The sequence below is a fragment of the Cibotium barometz genome, chromosome 8 (genome assembly GCF_041138505.1).
Source record: "Cibotium barometz isolate CiBa-2024 chromosome 8, ASM4113850v1, whole genome shotgun sequence".
Taxonomy (NCBI): domain Eukaryota; kingdom Viridiplantae; phylum Streptophyta; class Polypodiopsida; order Cyatheales; family Cibotiaceae; genus Cibotium; species Cibotium barometz.
In genome coordinates this window covers 701,790-720,563 of record NC_141053.1, presented here as the reverse complement: position 1 = coordinate 720,563, position 18,774 = coordinate 701,790, and the positions used below count along the sequence as shown (strand labels likewise).

General features: G+C 41.7%; 1 protein-coding gene across 1 annotated transcript in view; it reads left to right on the top strand.

Annotated features, from left to right (window-relative positions):
- Positions 1-11,041, top strand: part of LOC147635816 (translocon at the outer membrane of chloroplasts 64-like) — a 46,875-nt gene extending 35,834 nt beyond the window's left edge. Inside the window, exons 4-13 of the mRNA XM_086801163.1 lie at positions 8,229-8,354; positions 8,455-8,637; positions 8,729-8,891; positions 9,026-9,194; positions 9,389-9,520; positions 9,611-9,814; positions 9,945-10,072; positions 10,159-10,210; positions 10,302-10,371; positions 10,561-11,041. Coding sequence (XP_086657289.1) covers positions 8,229-8,354; positions 8,455-8,637; positions 8,729-8,891; positions 9,026-9,194; positions 9,389-9,520; positions 9,611-9,814; positions 9,945-10,072; positions 10,159-10,210; positions 10,302-10,371; positions 10,561-10,646 — 1,313 coding nt within the window. The 3' untranslated portion in view covers positions 10,647-11,041. The remainder of the gene's footprint in view (positions 1-8,228; positions 8,355-8,454; positions 8,638-8,728; positions 8,892-9,025; positions 9,195-9,388; positions 9,521-9,610; positions 9,815-9,944; positions 10,073-10,158; positions 10,211-10,301; positions 10,372-10,560) is intronic.
- The last annotated feature ends 7,733 nt before the right edge of the window (positions 11,042-18,774 follow it).

The window sequence follows — 18,774 nt, the reverse complement described above, 5'->3', positions numbered from 1 at the left end:
TGTGTGACTCCCCTATCACACATGTATATTGCACTAGTACACATAGTGCACTTAGTACATTAAAAGTACTAAGTGTACTATGTACTATAACTTATGGGCTTGTACACACTATAAGGGTGGGCATAACGCCTTTACCCCAACAACCTCCCACTTAAAGGCAAAGTGCCCTTAAGTAAAGGAAAAGAAAAAATCAGCATGTACATGATAATATACAAGACCATATCAAGGCTGAAAATGGCCTCATCCAATGCCCATCAAGTGTCTGCAATGAGCAAACCGCTCCGGAGGCAAACTCTTCGTCAACAGATCAGCCGGGTTGTCATTCGTATGAATCTTAACAAGCTGAATTTGCTTGTTCTCTATCACCTCTCTGATGAAGTGATACTTCACATCCACATGCTTCGTCTTTGCATGAAAGACAGGGTTCTTTGCCAACTGGATGGCACTCTGACTGTCACAATGCAACAATGGAATATCCCCTGTATAACCCAAATCAACCACTAACCGAGATAGCCATAATGCCTCCTTGCAAGCCTCTGTGGCTGCAATATACTCGGCCTCTGTAGTAGATAAGGCTGTGCACTTCTGCATCCTGGATATCCATGACACAGCACCTCCTGTGAATGTAAACACATAACCGGTAGTAGACTTCCGGTTATCTGGATGACCGGCATAATCCGAATCCGTGTAACCATGCACCAATGCATCCTGTTTGCCAAAACATATGCACATATCCTGTGTGCCTTTCAGGTATCTCATGACACCTTTCACTGCTTCCCAATGCTTCTTGCCAGGGTTGGCCATGTATCTAGAAACCACTCCCACTGCAAATGCAATGTCCGGCCTAGTAGCAACCATGGCATACATGAGACTGCCACAAGCTGAAGCATACGGAATTTTGGCCATATCAGCCCTGTCTCTATCTGACTGTGGGCTGTCCATAGCACTGAGTTTCACATATGGAGGCAAAGGAGTACTAGCTTTCTTCCCCCCGTCCATATTGAACCTCTGCAAGACTTTGCCAATGTATTCCTTCTGAGACAAATACAACACATGCTGATTTCTGTCCCGAAGTATCCGCATACCCAAGATGTGATTTGCATCACCCAGATCCTTCATATCAAAGGTCTCATGCAGCCTCTTCTTCAAGGCATCCATCTCTTTACGAGATTTCCCGGCAATCAACATATCATCAACATACAAAATGAGAATCAATAGACTGCCATCCAAAGCTTTCTTGGTGTACAAGCAGTGATCTATGTCACTTCTCCTGAATTTCTGAGATTTCATGAATGTATCAAATTTATGATACCATTCCCTTGGTGCCTGTTTGAGCCCATAAAGACTCTTTTTCAGCTTGCATACAAGCTTCTCCTTTCCACTTACTGCATAACCCTCTGGCTGCTGCATATATATCTCCTCATGGAGATCACCGTGAAGAAAAGCAGTCTTCACATCCATCTGAATCAAGTCCAGATCATCATGTGCAACCAAAGCTAACACAGCTCTAAGTGTGGTCATTTTGACCACTGGAGAGAAGATCTCATCAAAGTCCACACCATATTCCTGCTTGAAGCCCTTAGCCACTAACCTGGCTTTGTATCTTGGCTTAGCATCTGATGCAACTTTGAGCCTGTATACCCACTTGCATGGCAAAACCTTCTTGCCTGCAGGCAAAGGCACCAACTTCCATGTTCCATTTTTATGCAGAGAATCCATCTCTGACTTCATGGCATGCTCCCATAGAGCCTTGTCTGCCCTCTGTAAAGCCTCTTTATAACATGAGGGCTCTCCACAGTCAGTAAGCATCAAATAGTCAACCCCTGGAACAAACCTGTCAGGGGCTCTGGAGGGTCTAGTGGACCTCCGTACCCAATGACCATCATTTGCAGGTTGCTGTCCAGCCTGCATATCACCCATTGGTGGCTCCTGTTCCATGCCATAAGGCTGAAAAATCATGCCCGGTATATCCTCTAACTGTGGTATATCCATAGGGATATCTTCTGCCATATCTGGCTGTCCATTTGGACCATTTTCAGCACCATTTAAGGGCTGGTTTTCCTGCTGTAATGGCTGATTTACAGCCCTTCGTTGTTGTCCATGATGTCCATCATCATCAAAGATGACTCTGCTAGGCTCCTGTTGCCTTGCAGGCTCCTTATACATGCATGTTTCATCAAAAATGACATCATTGCTGCGTATGATCTTTCTATTCATGGGATCCCAAAGTCTATACCCCATTTCACCTTTGTCACCATATCCTAGGAATATGCATTTGTGAGACTTAGGATCAAGTTTGGTGCGCTTTTCCCTGCGTATGTGCACGTACGCAACGCAACCAAACACTCTCAAGTGCTTGTATGACGGAGGCTTCCCTGTCCATACTTCTTCTGGCACTTTTCCACCAAGCCTCGTGTTAGGTGACCTGTTTATAAGGTGAACGGCTGTCATAACAGCTTCAGCCCAAAAACCATGAGGTAATGCAGCATGTGACAACATAGAACGGACCTTCTCCTGTATGGTCCTGTTCATCCTCTCTGCTGTCCCGTTTTGTGGAGGATCATAAGGAGTAGAGAGCTCCCTCTTGATGCCTTTAGCATCACAAAAGTCCTGAAACTGTTTGGACGTATACTCTCCACCATTGTCGGAACGCAAAGCCTTCAGTGTTTTGCCAGTTTGATTCTCAACAAGAGCAACAAACTTCTGAAACACTGAGAATGTATCACTCTTCAAACGAAGAGGATAAACCCACACCTTGCGTGTGGCATCATCAATGAAAGACACAAAATATTTTGCCCCTCCCAAAGAAAGCTGAGGCATCTCACATACATCTGTATGCACAAGCTCTAACTGAGCATCTTTCTGTCCAAGAGCTTTCTTGTGGGGGCACTGTAGTTGCCTACCATATATACAATGCTCACAAAACTGAAAACTTGAAAACTTTAGAGAAGGCAAGTAACCCAAACGAGACAATTGCTCCATTCCTTTGACACTCATGTGTCCCAACCGGCTATGCCACATAGAGATTTCCGGCAGCTCGGTTGCATTTACATTAGCATGGTGACAAACACCTGCATGCATAAAGTAAAGAGTGTCCACCTTAGAGCCTCTGGCAACAACCAGTGAGCCCTTACTAATCTTCCACTTTCCACTACCAAATGTGGTAACATAATCAGCATCATCAAGCTGTCCAGTAGAAAGCAGATTCTTCTTGATCTCAGGCACATGCCTGACATCATGGAGCATAAGCTGTGAGCCATCTGAAAATACAAGCCTCACATCACCTCTGCCAAGAATTTTGCATGCATGGTTATCACCCAAATAAACCACTCCTTCATTGCCAGCAGTATACCTGACAAACAAGTCTCTGCAACCTGTGACATGAAAGGAGGCACCTGAATCAATGATCCATGAGTGCATACCATGACCACCTGTAAGAAGTGAATGGGCATCAAGTGAAGACGTAAAGAGGACCTCATCCTCACTGCCACCTGCATGTGACACATTGATTTCTTCGATCTTGACTCCACTTTTGCCCTTTGGCTTTACATCTTTGGCCTCATCCTTCTTTTTGTCTTTGCCTTTTCCCTTTTCCTTTTGATCATTTTTCCATTTATAGCATTGCTTTTTGATGTGTCCCTTCTTGCCACAATAATGGCATTCCAAATCCTTTTTGGAGCGAGACTTGCTCCTTCCCCTTTCTTGGCTTTTCCCCCTTTGCTGGGATCTCCCACGTGCATTCATTGCATTTGACTTTCCAACAGAGTTGTTTTTCCTGTTCATCTCTTCTTGAAGAAGAGCACCCTCAACATCTGCATATGACAGCATAGCATTCGAATTGCTAGTGGCTGTCCTGAATGTGTCCCAACTCTCTGGCAAAGTGCATAACAAAAAAGTGGCTTTGAACTCATCGTCCATTGCCAACTTTTGATTAATGACTTGGCTGACAATACCATTAAACTCATTGAGATGGGCTGTCATAGATGCCCCTTCCTTCATCTGAAGACCTATGAGTTTCTTCAACCAATACACTTTGCTTGAGGCACTTTGTTGGGCATACAAGTCCTGCAATCTCTGCCACATTCCCCAAGCTGTCTTCTCTTCACGAATGCTGAAAAGTAATGAGTCTGACACAGATAACATGATAGTAGATCTTGCCAGCTCATCCATATCTTCCCACTCTTCAGCTGTAAGAGAAGCGGGCATCACACCCCTTTCTTTGATAGGCTTGTGCTGCTTTTTCTGGAGCAACACATTGTAGCACTGGGTTTGCCAAATATCATAATTATGTGAGCCTTCAAGCTTCTTGATGTGAAGCAATGAAGAGCTCTCACCTGTGGTTGCCATAGCAAAATGCAACCTGTAATGCTTGACTCCCTGCAAATGTGCAAACACTGCACCAAAAGATGTGCAAACACTGCACCCAAAGCACACAAAGTGCTCACAAATGTTCTCCCAAGCTTTATCTCCCACTGTGGAAGCAAGAATGCAACTTTTCTCCCACTTTTTGTGATGAAAACACCAAAATCTGGTTGTTGCAGATTTTGGACAGCATCTCAAATGTGCTCTTTTGCCCTTCCAAAGTACTGTACAGCAGTACTAAGCGCTCACCAATGATGTACCAAACCTGTACCGGCAATTTCAGCAGCTGAATTTGAACCTTTTGATCACTCAAAACAGTGTACAGCCATGCCAAAACATGCACAAAGCTGTGCCAAATCTGTACCAGCAGGTACAATAGCAATAAATGCTCTCTTGGCTGTTCAAATGAGTGAAAATCAGACTTTTACAGTCCTGTACACTGCATACAACAGTCCCGAACAGAAATTGGGCAAAAGCCCCTTGACTGCAAGCTGATTTTTGAGGATTCAAGGCATAAATGTCTTGCCTGCTGCTTTGCCAAGCTCAACAAGCATACGAACTTGAAAAGCCCCTTGATTTGAGATCAAATTCTGATCATGCATGGTACATTGACGCACATGAAGGCATCCAGAGTGTTCACGATGCTTCCCCCTGGCCACATATACATCAAATACATGAAAGCCCCTTGATTTACAGGCACATTGAGTGCTTGTAAGGCATCAGCACATTATTCACAGCATCAAATGCGATTGCCTGCATGCAAATCAACCAAATCGGCACAAAAGCCCCTTGATTTGCACTGCAATTTGCTGCAACTTTGCCCAAATGTGCGATTTTTCACATCATACAGCATGTATGAGTGCTTAATTGCACAATTACATCAAAAGCCCCAAATTTCGACATCCAATTTCCTGCAAATTGATCCTGATTGTGACCAATTTCCTGCAAATTGATCCTGATTGTGACCAATGTCACCCAATTTTGCCAATTTTGCTCAAAAATTGAGCAATTGAGCACCTGTACCTGCTCAATTGATTAAATTGATAAGAAATTCGCAAAAAATTAGAGGCAAAAAATACCTCTGAAATTTCTGATTTTTCTTGCAGGAAAGGAGAGCGTCGATTTTGCTGTTGATGCTGCTGCTTGCAGGCTTCTTTTCAGGTGGGGGGGGGCACTTCTAATGCTGGTGCTTTCTTGATGCAGATGCTGATGATCCTGCAGCTATGTAGGTAGGGACTGGTTTACCCTCTGCTGAAGAGCTTCAAGACTCCTGGGGTAAAGGAGTAAGGAGATGAAACCCGCCCTTCCTTCAGCGTGAGAAGAAACGCTAGACGAAGCGCTGGGCTTTGTACTGCTGCCTTCGCCAAGCGCTGGTGCCTTCGCTCGCTATGTGGACTAGCTTCGCTTAGTAGCGCTACGGTGACCAGCGGTTGTTGGCTACGCGAGTTGACGGGCGCCGGGGCCTACTAGCCTTCGCTGCCAGTGCTCCACGCTCGACGTTCGCCTATCGCTTACTGATTCGCACGCTTATGAGCGCCACCTGTTTTGGCTGCTGCCTTCGCTCGCTTTTGGACCAGCCGACGCTACACGCCTTGTGTCAAGTCGTCCTTTGCTTCACTTAGCGCTGGCGTATTCGCCTAGCGCCTTCTATGCCCAGCAGCCAGTTGACGGCTTGATTCAACGCCCGCCACCAAGATAGAACTCCACGCTTCAGTTCGCTCGCCTATCTTCTTCGCTTGATTGGCTGCGCCTGAGTGGATGGGCAGCCCACGCTACTGGCAGGATGGCCTTGACTTGGGTGATGGGGCAGCACTATCTGGCCACAGTGCAGCCTATGCAGCAGAGAGATTCAAAAGGGCAGAGGCTCTGATACCAGTTGATGGGGAGAAACCTGAATTAGGGTTTAGAGTTCATTCATGGGAGACATACACAGAGAAGCAAGGGAGAGAGAGAGAGAGAGAGTTGTGGGGATAAGTCAACTCATGAAAAGCATGAGTGTGTGACTCCCCTATCACACATGTATATTGCACTAGTACACATAGTGCACTTAGTACATTAAAAGTACTAAGTGTACTATGTACTATAACTTATGGGCTTGTACACACTATAAGGGTGGGCATAACGCCTTTACCCCAACAGCAACCAGAGTATGGTGCAGCACACATAAGAAGATAAGGTTATCTTAAAAAAAAAAAGAACAAAAAAACAAAGGGTTAAACTTTTAATCATTAAAAGAGGTGTAAAAGAGCCCTCTATTAGAGGCAGTTCACATGGGAGCCTTAATGAATATTTTTCAAATACTACCATGTGATTGGGCTTCACCAAGAGCAACGACACTGACACGGGTCGCAATGACATCATCATCATCGACAAATTATTTTCATGTAACCCTTGTAATTTTTCGCCACCAAATTTCAGTCGTATGCGAGTGACCATAAGTCAAAAGTGGATGTAAAATGTGGTTGATATGAGCACGCAAGAGGAAGTTTGAAACTGAAGAGAAAAGTCTTTGTAAAAACACCACAACCAAATGAGTATGTGAGTGCATGTGCATTAGTAAAAAGCATCGAGTCAACGTCGACACTGAACAACAAAGAAGCTACCAACCACTACCGGAACCAAAATCAATTTTGAAAGCCACCAGTGAGTAGGCAAAATGATATGCAAATGTTGAACACTTGACCACCAGAGAGTAGCCAAAGTAGTATCTTGGGGGAGTGGCAATCAACCCGACCATCTCTAAAAGTAACCTCTGAGCTAGAGAGTAACCAAGCCAAAGAGCCTCTGAGTTACCCAACTAAGTTAAAAATGAGGGGGGGTGAAAATATGTTTCTTAACATGAATTGGCCTTGGGTCAATTAAAAGTATACCAGTGGCTAAAGACAATAAAAACTAATAATAGGGCTGGGTGCTAATAATAGCCAAGACTAGACAATGAATAAGTACTTATCGGCTCGCTTTTATGCTTATTATGAGGAATCTTTGCTGTCTAGGCAAAGCTAGCAATTTGGTCGTCAAGCTTTGGGATGGTTTTGAACGGGAGCCTATGGCTGGGAGGTGAGATGCTAGCCAAGTTTTATCACGGACATCGATCTTGGGCTTGATGTGGGTTATCTATACCCAAGAGGGTTCGCATGTATTTGATCCTTACACTCTCAGTATTCTTTGGAATCCCGTTTTTCTATGAAGTGGAGTGTTGTTGTCTGGCCTAGATGCTTCTCCTTATGCCTAGGACCTGCCCCTGCGGTGGGAAACAGATGCTCAAATGACGGAGGCTGGACCTATTTATAGACAAAGTTTTGCCCAACTAACACAAAAGGTGCATGAACCTTAGGCCCTTGGCCAGGCTGGTGTGCACATACTTGTGCTGCCCAAAACTAGGTCCAAAACTGCCCTATGGGCTGTTCATGTTGCTGTCCACCCTTTCCACAGTAAGAGATTTGCTACTTAACTTGTTTGCCTTGATGTTTGGAGCCCGGCACTTGGCCTAATAAGCTACCATGACATCTGTACACATCTTGACTTCAAGTGGGTGCGGGATCATGTATGGAAGACTGCCTGGACATACTCACCAGATGGTGTTTGGCTTGACCAGGACTGACAACAGGGCACAATGTATATCACTAAACCAAAATTGGCTCATAATATTGATTAGTATGCCATGTGGCACCCAAGTTCAGAGTGCATCTTATAATATTTTGAACTTTCTTGTTTTCGAGGACAAGTTATTTTTGTTTGCTAGTGTATGCTTAAGTATGCTAACAAGGGGACTTTTCATTTTATTTGTTCTTTCAAGTGACCTCTATCTCCTTCGCAAAGCTGTTTGTGAGATAAGAGCAGATTAATGTGCCTTTTTCTTTGACCAGGCACAGACACTGGTGGTGGTGTGAGAATACCAGCAGCGTACTGTGGCATCCTAGGGTTTCGACCATCGCATGGAGCTGTGTCATGCATTGGTGTGGTGCCCGTGTCGCAAAGCCTTGATACAGTTGGTGTGTATTCTTTCTTTATCGAAATTTCAATTCTTCTACTGGCAAACATATTCATACCACAAACTCAGTATCCTTTATTGTCCCCTCTTTTGTCTTTCAGGTTGGTTTGCTAGGGATCCAAATGTTTTGCAAAAAGTTGGCCATATTCTACTTCGGCAACCTTATTCAGAAGTTAAGCAACCAATGCGTGTTCTTATTGCTGATGATTGTTTTGACATTCTCTCAGCTTCTGAGAGTAGGCAACTGTCGATGGTTACCAGTGCCATTGAAAAAGCCTTCGGAAGTATGTGATCTTGCTCTATGTTTTAGTTTGCATCCAGTTCCATTGTTGGTATGCATCTAATGTTGCAAGGATGATGGTTTTATTGAATCAGAGCAAGCAGTAACACGAGTAAAGCTCGGAGAGTACTTTGCATCGAAGATTCCCAGTCTTAAGATGTCCTTTGTGTGCTTCCGGGTGGATGGGGAGAGGGGGAAAGTGGAACGTGGAGTTTCTGCTTTGAAAGCTGTGAGGGATGCATTTCAGCTGCTTCAAGGGTGTGTATTTATCTTCTATGGATTGTGTTGCAGATTAGCAATCATCATGTGGCTGATTGATTTTAACGATTTTAAGCAAGCTATTATTTGTTTTAAAAAACATATGTGACATTTGTTTATTTAAAATTGTTCAGACATGAATTTAAGTTGAACCATGAGGAGTGGATCCGCAGTATCAAGTCTGCCTCCGATCCGGGAATCTCTGAACATGTGAAGGCAGCTCTTGAAACGAATTCAGAGCTTGTATCGGAGTCCTTGAAGTTAAGAAATGAGGTTCGGATTGCCATGAGCGAGCTTTTATTGGTATGATTTTAGTTCTGGGATAGGAACTTGTACGCAGGTTTTTGGTTTGATGAAATATGAGTTGACTTTAAAAACGTTTGTGTGAATGCTTTTGGTTTGATGAAATTGGGTCACATTAGTTATAGCTAGAAAATAATAAGGCACCTGGGTCCTTTGATATGGTTAGTGCTTACATGCTGCCATTGGACATGCAGAATGGGATTTTAGTGATACCAACTGCACCAGGCGCACCTCCAAAGCTGCGGACAAAAGAGTCTGTACAAGCAGATTTTCAGGATCGGGCTTTCACTCTTTTAAGTGTCGCTAGCATGTCGGGTTGTTGCCAGGTATGTTTATTGACATTGAAGGGGGTGAAGGTTAAACAGAGCCTGCCATTTAGGAATCTTCGAATGAAATTCTTGCCCTTTTATCTTTAGGTGAGCATACCCATGGGAAAATTTGATGGCTGTCCGAGTGCTGCCTCTTTAATTGCCAAGCATGGGGCAGATTGCTTTTTGCTTGATGCTATGAGTGCACTCTTCCCACTCCTTCAGAAGGAAGCAGAGGCTTACATAAGTAGCAACCATGAAGCTGCTAAAGTAGCTCCGAGGCCGGATGCTGCAGAGGTAGCCAAAGAGAAGGTAAAGGCTTTCAGGTGTCCAACAAAGACCACAAGTAATAGAGGCTTTGGGCTTGTTGTTGGTTTTGTTGTGTTGTCTTCCTCTTGCAGCTCTAGCAGAATCTTACTTGTTGCGAACTACTACCATGCAGGGAAATGTGGCATTCAAAAAGAAAGATTACAGAGCTGCTATTGAGAGCTATTCTGAAGCCATACGATTTGATGAAGAAAATGCGACCTATTACAGCAATCGAGCGGCAGCATACCTAGCTATGTACAAGTAAGTTTCGTCGGTTTCTGCTCTTGCATGTCTCCTCTTACCTTAACAGGAAAGGTTACATAGTGAATCTTTGCTTAATGGTGCAGTTTCCACCAAGCAGAGGCGGACTGTTGCAAGGCCATTGACCTTGATAAGAAGGTCTGTATTAATGATTGCGCATGTTTTCAAATGGCTTTTGAATGCGGGATAAACCTCACCTGTCCTTCGTGTCTATGTTTTGGGGATGTAGAATGTGAAAGCTTTCTTGAGAAGGGCTACGTCTCGGGAGTTTCTTGGCTACTATAAGGAGGCTGATGAAGGTGATCCTATCATATTGACTCTTCACTCCTGTATTTATTTATTTAGGCATCTTGTTTTGCCTGCCAGTGTGCCACAGAAACAAATAGAGTAAAGCTTCAAGGTCTCGTGTAAAGACAGCAGTTAGAGGCATTCTTATCTGTTCCCATACGAGTTGTTTGAGTGTTGAGTCTATAATCATGTGGATGCAGATTTCAGGCAAGCCCTTGTTCTAGAGCCGACAAACAAGACGGCTGCGGATGGTGTCAAAAGGTTAAAGAAGCTGCTTTTTGAGTAGCTCACTCTGTTTGAGTAGGTTCTGAACTCCAGTAGAACCCAAAGGTTAGAGGTGTGTTTGGAGAGAGTTAGATTCGGAAGTCCCAAATTGAGCAGTGTTTCTGGCGATTTCTCAGAGGTTTTGCCTAGTTTAGATAGGTGGCTGACTATAGCTTTCAATTGACTTTCTATATTGTGGCCTTTGATTTGGGTAATGGACCTTCTGCTCATACGAGTTCAGTTTTTGTGCTGGTAGAAAAGCCTTGTTTACTTGTAGTGAGGGATTGAGGTGATCCTTGTGGCCCATTAAAGTGGAATTTTATGAGAATCAGCCTTTAGAGCTTTTTAAGTGGGTGAAGTACCTGTCATAATTGTGTATTGCACTATTAATATTATCAAATATTTATCTTTTTGGAAGCCTTTTATTCTGCTATGTCACATCTAGTTGCTAGGAAGAGCTTTACATCACTGAAGTTTTGGTCTGGTAGTTAAGGCCAGTTGAGACCTCTAGTATTAATTAGGAAAATGTGTGGCTTATGAGAGCAGATGGTTTATTTAACCGAGTTTATAACGAGGTGACATCAAGGCTTGACTGGCTATTGGAGGGAAAGTGCAGGAGGGCTTGGGGAAGCCATAGGTGTTATATCAAGTAGCTATCCTCATTTTTATTAAATAAAACAGTACGGTCCAAACCAATATACATTGGTGAAACATATGAAGGTGGAAGTCCAAACAACTTTCTATAGCTGGATATGAATACTTTGATATGCGTTGTATTAAGGGTATGCAAGTAGCTTTAGCCATGATCGCCGGTGATCTCAGCAGCCGATGAAGTCAACAGTGCCAGATTTTTTTTAACTAAAAAAACTAAGGATTGTAGCTGTCCAGCAATGTTATTGTTCTTTTGAATGGGGTGTTTTTGGCTGCATGTCTATAATTCTAATGCTTTTGAGTTCTCTTGTCAATCTCATGTTGTTAGCAAGATATGCATGTGTGCTAATTCCAATGTACTGAACCTGTTACCTCAATTATTGGGCTTACAATTAATCGTCTCTCTGGAGGGGAGAGGTGAGGCCAGAGAATTTGATTATCTGGTTGCCAGACTTCACAATCAGAGCATAGGTCTGTATGGCTGCCAGAGTTTACAACAAGAAGAGAAGGTAAAAATTGCAGAGGTCAGAGACATGAGAAATGACATTCGTAGTCAATATAGTGGGGAGGAGTGCCCACAGGAAGGAGATCTACAGATGTAAGGCCAAATGGGCCAAATGGGAAGGTGATTTGTGGGCAACCGGATATGTGCAGCAACTGAGGAATCATCTTTCATTGCTCACCACGGGATGAAGTCAGTGGCAGTTGTAAACACACTGTAAACAGTAGAGAGACCTTGACAAACAATCTTATTATCTAAGAGAAGATTAAGAATAAAAGCTCAAGTAATTTTAAAACAAGCCTTGTTATTTTGAAATTAGGTATACTTTGTGGAGATGCAGTTTGATAAAAGCAAGAGATGATAACGGATTTGGGTCGTTACCAAGCATGCTTTGCTTACAGAAAGTCCGTTATAATGGTAAGGCTCATGAAAGTCATTCATCCTGATCTTTCATTTTTTTATTGATTTGAGTGGTGGAATGACTACTCTTGGAATTGGATGTGTAAGTTAAGTTCTTTTTTCACACTGCAAAACTAGTTCTGCAATTATTTTTTCTGAGGGATAGTAAACCCTATTCACAAATTTATAATTTGTTCCCACCATCACTAGGTCTCACTTTAATAAATAGAAGTAATCATCATAGGTGCCACTTTAATGACGATAAGAATCATCAGAAGGTTTCTGTTTTTCTACTTCCAAAGTGTTCGTATATCCCCCCACCGCGTGCGGGGACGGCCATACTTTATTGCTAAGTTGGATGCACCAACCTTCCTCCTTCCATTGTGCGCCCTATTGCCACATTGGCCATGTGAGACAATCCCATTGCTCTTTAAGACAATATTAAAATCCTCACGTTTCCTAGACACCCTACCAAGACAGTTTTGCCCTTGTTGCCAAATGCTTAGAAAGAAAGAAAGTGTCAAAAAGACCCCAAGGGTCTATGAGACCAAAAGTGATGCAATGGTAACATGGATATGTTGAGCCATGGAAGTTTGAAAGAAAAAGCAAAGAGAAAGCTTCTAACGCACATGTTATAAACCAATGGAGAGAATTAGGGCATGATCATCTAATGACGATACCCACCTCGGCTAGAAATGATACAAGTGGTAGAAGTGATATGATAGTGGTAGGAATGTTAGGCCTCTAGGATGGGTGCATGTCATAACGGTAGAGAATCTCTTGGATCTGCCTCTATCAGCAGATGGGAAGTTGTGGTGCTTTGGGCGTTATTGGCCTCTAGGATAGGTTGGGCTTGTCCATGGAGAACTTAACTCCCCTTGGGTGTGGAGTTGAAACGTGGTATGGGTGGTGGGCTTTGTTGTCGGGGTGGAGACACTTGTAGGGATGGGCTTTGATGCGGATGCCTAAACTATGAAGAGATTTGTGATGGCTCTTTGAGAGGTGTCTTGTTGAGGTTGGGTATGTTTCTCAGTGTCTTGCGCGAGAGAGAGAGAGAGAGAGATGGGAGAGTGATTCTTCCAATGCAACCTTCCTTATAAGAGTACACAAATTTTTGGAGGGTAGTCATTTTGGATGGCATCCGTAGACTAGTGAGTCTCCAACCCACCTACCCTTGGGTCCATGACCACTTGCCATGCGTGGGTTGCCTCCACGTGGGTCATGGAATTCTGTTATTGAGCCCAAGGGATAACACGTAGCATAAGAACTCACATGGACACATATTAAAAAACTTAAATAGCATTGATTCCATTCATTGTCATCACACAACAGAGAAACAAATAGGAGAAATCAAACAACAATATAAGTATGCTATATTTTGTACCACATGCTTATGCACAGTTCTTACTAAAAATTTCAATCTTCATAAAGCTAGAAAAGACTCATCCGGCCCAACCACCCAACCAACCATATGCCAATATGTCGGCCACCACGCTCCCCTTATTTTGTTGTGGTCAAGGTCATGTAAAAACTCTAGCATACAAACCCAAGAGTGTTACCAATAAGGACATCTACAAGAAGTCTTCACAAAAGGCATATCAAAAACTTTCTTGATGTTATACATGTACACATTTTTCTTTCATTCTTGAACGTGTTTTCATGACCTTGGTCACATTTTCATTTTATGTGAGGTTCCAACTCACGAAAGACCACAAATATAATAGAATTTACAAACTTTGAATTTTTGATAACAAAAATTCCATGAAGCCTTAAATCACAACCAACCGCTTTAGACCACATTTGAAGCAATACGATAATGTTTCTCCCAAATGTGAGAAACAAAACATTCTAAGTTCTCTTGAGAGAGCTTAAATCACTTGACAACATGTCGAGCTTATCTCTCATTTTGTCTCTTAACTCGTGTCTTTGAAGATAGTGAATCACATCTCCAAAGAGACTCTATCATGTCTCCATATAGGAATTATCTCACTCTCACTCTCTCTCACTCTCAATCCCAGTTTTAATAGAAACCTTAGTTGTAGTCTCAGTCTCTTAGCATCACTAGCATCTCCAAGGAGACTCAATTGCACCTCTTGTTTACAGGCTCAAAAAAATACAATGTTTTTAAATAAGTCTTAAGAAATCTTCAAAAATGTCAAAAAGAACACACTTCTTCTAAGAGTCTTTCTCACTTCACGATAAGTTGTTTTCTTCTTGATTCCTCATGCCTCAAATGGCCCATAATATAGCCATGAATCGAAGCTTATTAAAGGTGGCGTACTTTTGTTTTTCTTTTTGGTCCACAAAGTAGTCCTATTTTTAGAGGCATATTTTTCAATCCATGAAGAATTGGAAAATTTCAATTAATATCTTGACAAACACCATGATTCTCTGCTTTTGGGCCGAACTCCATCATTTTTTGCCCTAAATTAGACAACAACAATCAACACAAAAAAGCCAAGTAACAAAAATAGCTTAAAATGTCTTTCTTGTACCTCCAGTTCAAGATGCTATCTGGGCATCAAGATGAACAAATTAAAAAGACAGTTTTTAAAACTCCAAATTATCCATGCTTTTTCTATTCATCACTTCTCAAAATTCTAAATGCAATATGTTCAAAATTAGCTCCCAAAATGAGAATAAAAATGCTTTACCACCATGATTCTTCAAAATAGAACCTCTCACCCAATAAAAGTAGCTTCATATCTAATATGCCAATTAGTTGGTTCAAGAACAAGTGCATGGTTGTCTAGTATTCTTGTTCATGATAAGCATGTTGGCTGGTTAATTTCAGAATAGCCAAGAGGCTAGTTTGAACCAACATATAAGCATACTGGGCTAGTTAGTTTAAGAATAGCCAAGGCTAGCATAGCAGCTCAAGACCAACCAATATAGAATGTTGATTGAGATCTAGCAAAGCTTCTAAGGTTTACTATAGCAAAACCTGCTAGTTAACAAAAGTTTATCTATTATGGTGATCATGAATGTGTATTCAAAGATGTATGTATATGAGGTTCGAAGTAGAGTATCTTGAAATAAAAATTCATCAAAGGGCCTATGCCATACCATGTCGAGAAGATTAATGACATGATTATGTGTTGCTACAAAAAACATATTCTCTCTTTGACTTAGCTTTCTAAGGGATGCAATACATAAAATTAGGCATGTAAGAATCTATGGGGATTGATGTCCTTCAATATATAAGATGAGAGGGCATATGCCATACCATGTTGAGAAGCTTGATATGTATGTATATCGATGTAGAAAATGTATTCTCTTTGACTTAGTTTTAAGTGGTGATATACATAAATTAGGCATGTAAGCATCTATGGGGATTGATGTCCTTCTATATATAAGATGATAGTCAGTGTACAAGTTTCTTCTCTCTAGCAAAACCAAAGCCTCTAAATTTGGTAGGTTGCATTATGTATGGTAGTTAAACTTGTGCCTAAAGGGAGGAGATATCTTGGCATAAAACATGGACTACATACATATAAAGTGTGAGGCTTGTTCTTAGGAAAGAAATATTTTTTATTTGTGTGCAAACGAAAAATCTCCAACCTTCAACAATAGGTTTCGAGTGGAAGGCTTTAATAACAAGTGGTGGATATTAATATAAAAATACTCATTCACAAGAGGTTATTTATTAGGGAGTAGAGTTTTTTCTAAGATTCTCCCCATCAATCACTTCATAACTCAATGAAACTAGTGTAGGTAATTTTTCGAAAGATATAATTGCACATATAACTGATTTTGGAAGAGTGAGATGATATATAGAGAGTGCTCATTGGCAGTGCACATATTTTAAAACGTCTTACAAATACTAGTTTGAAAATGAATAATTCAGGAACTACATTGCACACACCACACCACTTCTATCTCAAATGACACACATCACAATAGATCATTTGTGTAGCATGATTTACATCAGAAATGGTTCCAAAATAATAATCTACCAATTATCCTAGAAACAACAATAAAGTAGCACTTGGTGTGGTCAGATAGCACATCCTCTTAATTCAAATCATCATGTGATTTCTCATTTGTCACAAGGTTTAAGTTGTGTGACTTGAAGTTTGGTTAAAGTAATGAAAAGGAAAACACAATGGCTATGGAGTAGGATCAAGTGAGGTTTCATTCACTTACACACACCACGAACCTCTCTATAAGGATACTAATAACTCATGTTAAAAGTATTGCAAATAATAGTATAGTGTGGAGAGTCTTCCATAAGATCAAGGGTGGATGAACTATAGAGGAATCATAAGTTTAATTATGTAAGGCAAAAGAAGCATGCTTTTGTAATATCAACACCACCCATGGGATAACAATATAGGGAGGATGCTAGAAGGGTCTTTGATCGGTTAAAAGTGCAAGCGTTATCCTATGGTTTTGGGTTTAACAATACATGCTTTTGTAATGTCATCACCCATGGGGATAATAATATAGGGAGGATGCTAGAAGGGTCTTTGATCGGTTAAAAGTGCAAGCGTTATCCTATGCCAAGTGTTAATCCCATTTTGGATTAACAAAGATGTTCCTCCAAAAATTGAGCACATTAATAAGTGTTATGCAAAGGCACTATTAAAGTTATACATTTTGAGATATTGGCCACCAAAGGCCTTAGTTAGTAAGTTTTGGGCGCCCAAGTGTGAATAAGGGCCAGATGTATAAAATATAATTTCTCATAAATGAAAGAACACAATCCCCCTTTGTGCTACGAGAGCTCTTGCTTTGTCTTTTGTGTGTGTGTGTGTGTGTGAGAGAGAGAGAGAGAGAGAGAGAGAGAGAGAGAGAGAGAGAGAGAGAGAGAGTACTCTAGTGCATGTTCCTCATCTATGCATGTGAATTGGAGAGTGAGAGGAAGATCGCCTTACATTGTGGTGTAAGCGACTCCGTGGTGACAACAGGTGGAGATTGGAGAAGTGGAGCTTCCAAAAGTGATCTTGGATAGCCTCAAGGGACATGAGCTCAAAGCATTGGTAAGTACCCAATGATAGTTGTAGTCTATTGCTTCTTATGATTGTGAATGGGTAGAGTTCTCTCTTGGGAGGTGAGGTAGCCCATAACATTTTTGGTGTTATTGAAACACCATTGTTTCTTCCATCCTCTTAGAGCTCCCATTATGCAAGATTCACTATTGCCTTTGCATTTTGAAGGTGCATTGTGAAAAACTGTGTAGATAAGGTTTGTGTGGAAGGAAAGAAATTAGAGTAGTTGTGGAAAATTATGTGTTTGGAAGTGTGTACTTGGTATTGCCTAGAGGAAAGCTACACTCGGTTTTTCTTTCAATTTCGCTGTTTTTGTCACTAATTTTGTAAGCGTGAGCTAGCAATTGGTGATCACGCTTTGTTCAAAATATTTTTTTTCCAAAAAATCATGAAAATTACAAAAACAAAGAGGCATTCGCTGTGTTGGGGACTTGCATTGCATTCCAATTTCTTGGTATAACCTTTCTAAATCTTTTGGATAAATCGCACTAAAACCATTATTCTGTTGACGCGGCTGTTAACACATGAACATGTAAGAAACAGTTCATGACATGAAATGTAATCTGCTACTTTATGACATGAAACACTCTCCGTAATCAACGCGATAAATTTTTGGATTGCATTATTAAAGTTAGGGTGCCTTATCCTGACACGTATGACACAAAGAAACGCTAAAAACCTTTTGAAAGTGTAGCAAAACAATTCAGAGCAAAACAATTCATGACGTGATTCTAGTTCATGACGTGAAACACCATCTAGTTCATGACGTGAACCACACTTTGCTAGTTCACGACGGCGGAGACCTGCTACTTCACGATGAGAAAAGTCTAATTCACGGAGTAAGAATTGTCAGACCAACGGTGAGATATGTTCATGAGTACACCATAGGAGTTTCCACGACTCGTATTACGGTAATTCTAAGTTGGGAATTCAAAGTATGAAACACGTGTGGTGCACGGTGTGAACCGCAATCTGCTACTTCATGATGTGAATGGTAGTCTACGGTTTCATGGAGGTCTGTTGTTTCATGACAAGACGAGTCAACTCGACAGAAAACCAATTGTAGTGGTTAGAGTAGCGATTTAGCCTGTTGAAACACATTCTCATGCACTTGAGGTCAGAGAAACTCATTGGAGACGACCTTACCCCCGACCGACGATAGTACATCAAATCACCCAGGTTCTTCCTACTACCAAGGAAGAATTGGTTCAAGTCATTCAGCGGGTGGACACTTAATAAGGGTTGCAGCTTGGAGAAATCTCACCACCATAGAAATAAGTAGTGAGGAATCCATGGAAGAAGGGCTAAGATTCTTTGGCCTTGGAGAGGAAGAAAAACCCTCTTCTCCTACGATATCCATCAGAATCTTTGATATGACCAGGGGATTTTTTGGTCTCCAACATGGCACAGAAGGCGAAGCGCAATCTGTGGACACGGGCCCGTCAACAAGCATAGGACACGGTCTAACACTGGATTTACCAACCCAACCTTTTGGCCCGAGGAATGTTAACATAGTGAGGATTATTGGGATGACCCCTAGGGTTAGGAGAGGAGGGATAAGGAAAATGCTGCCAAGACAGGTCAAATCTTCTTGTCCACATCAGAGG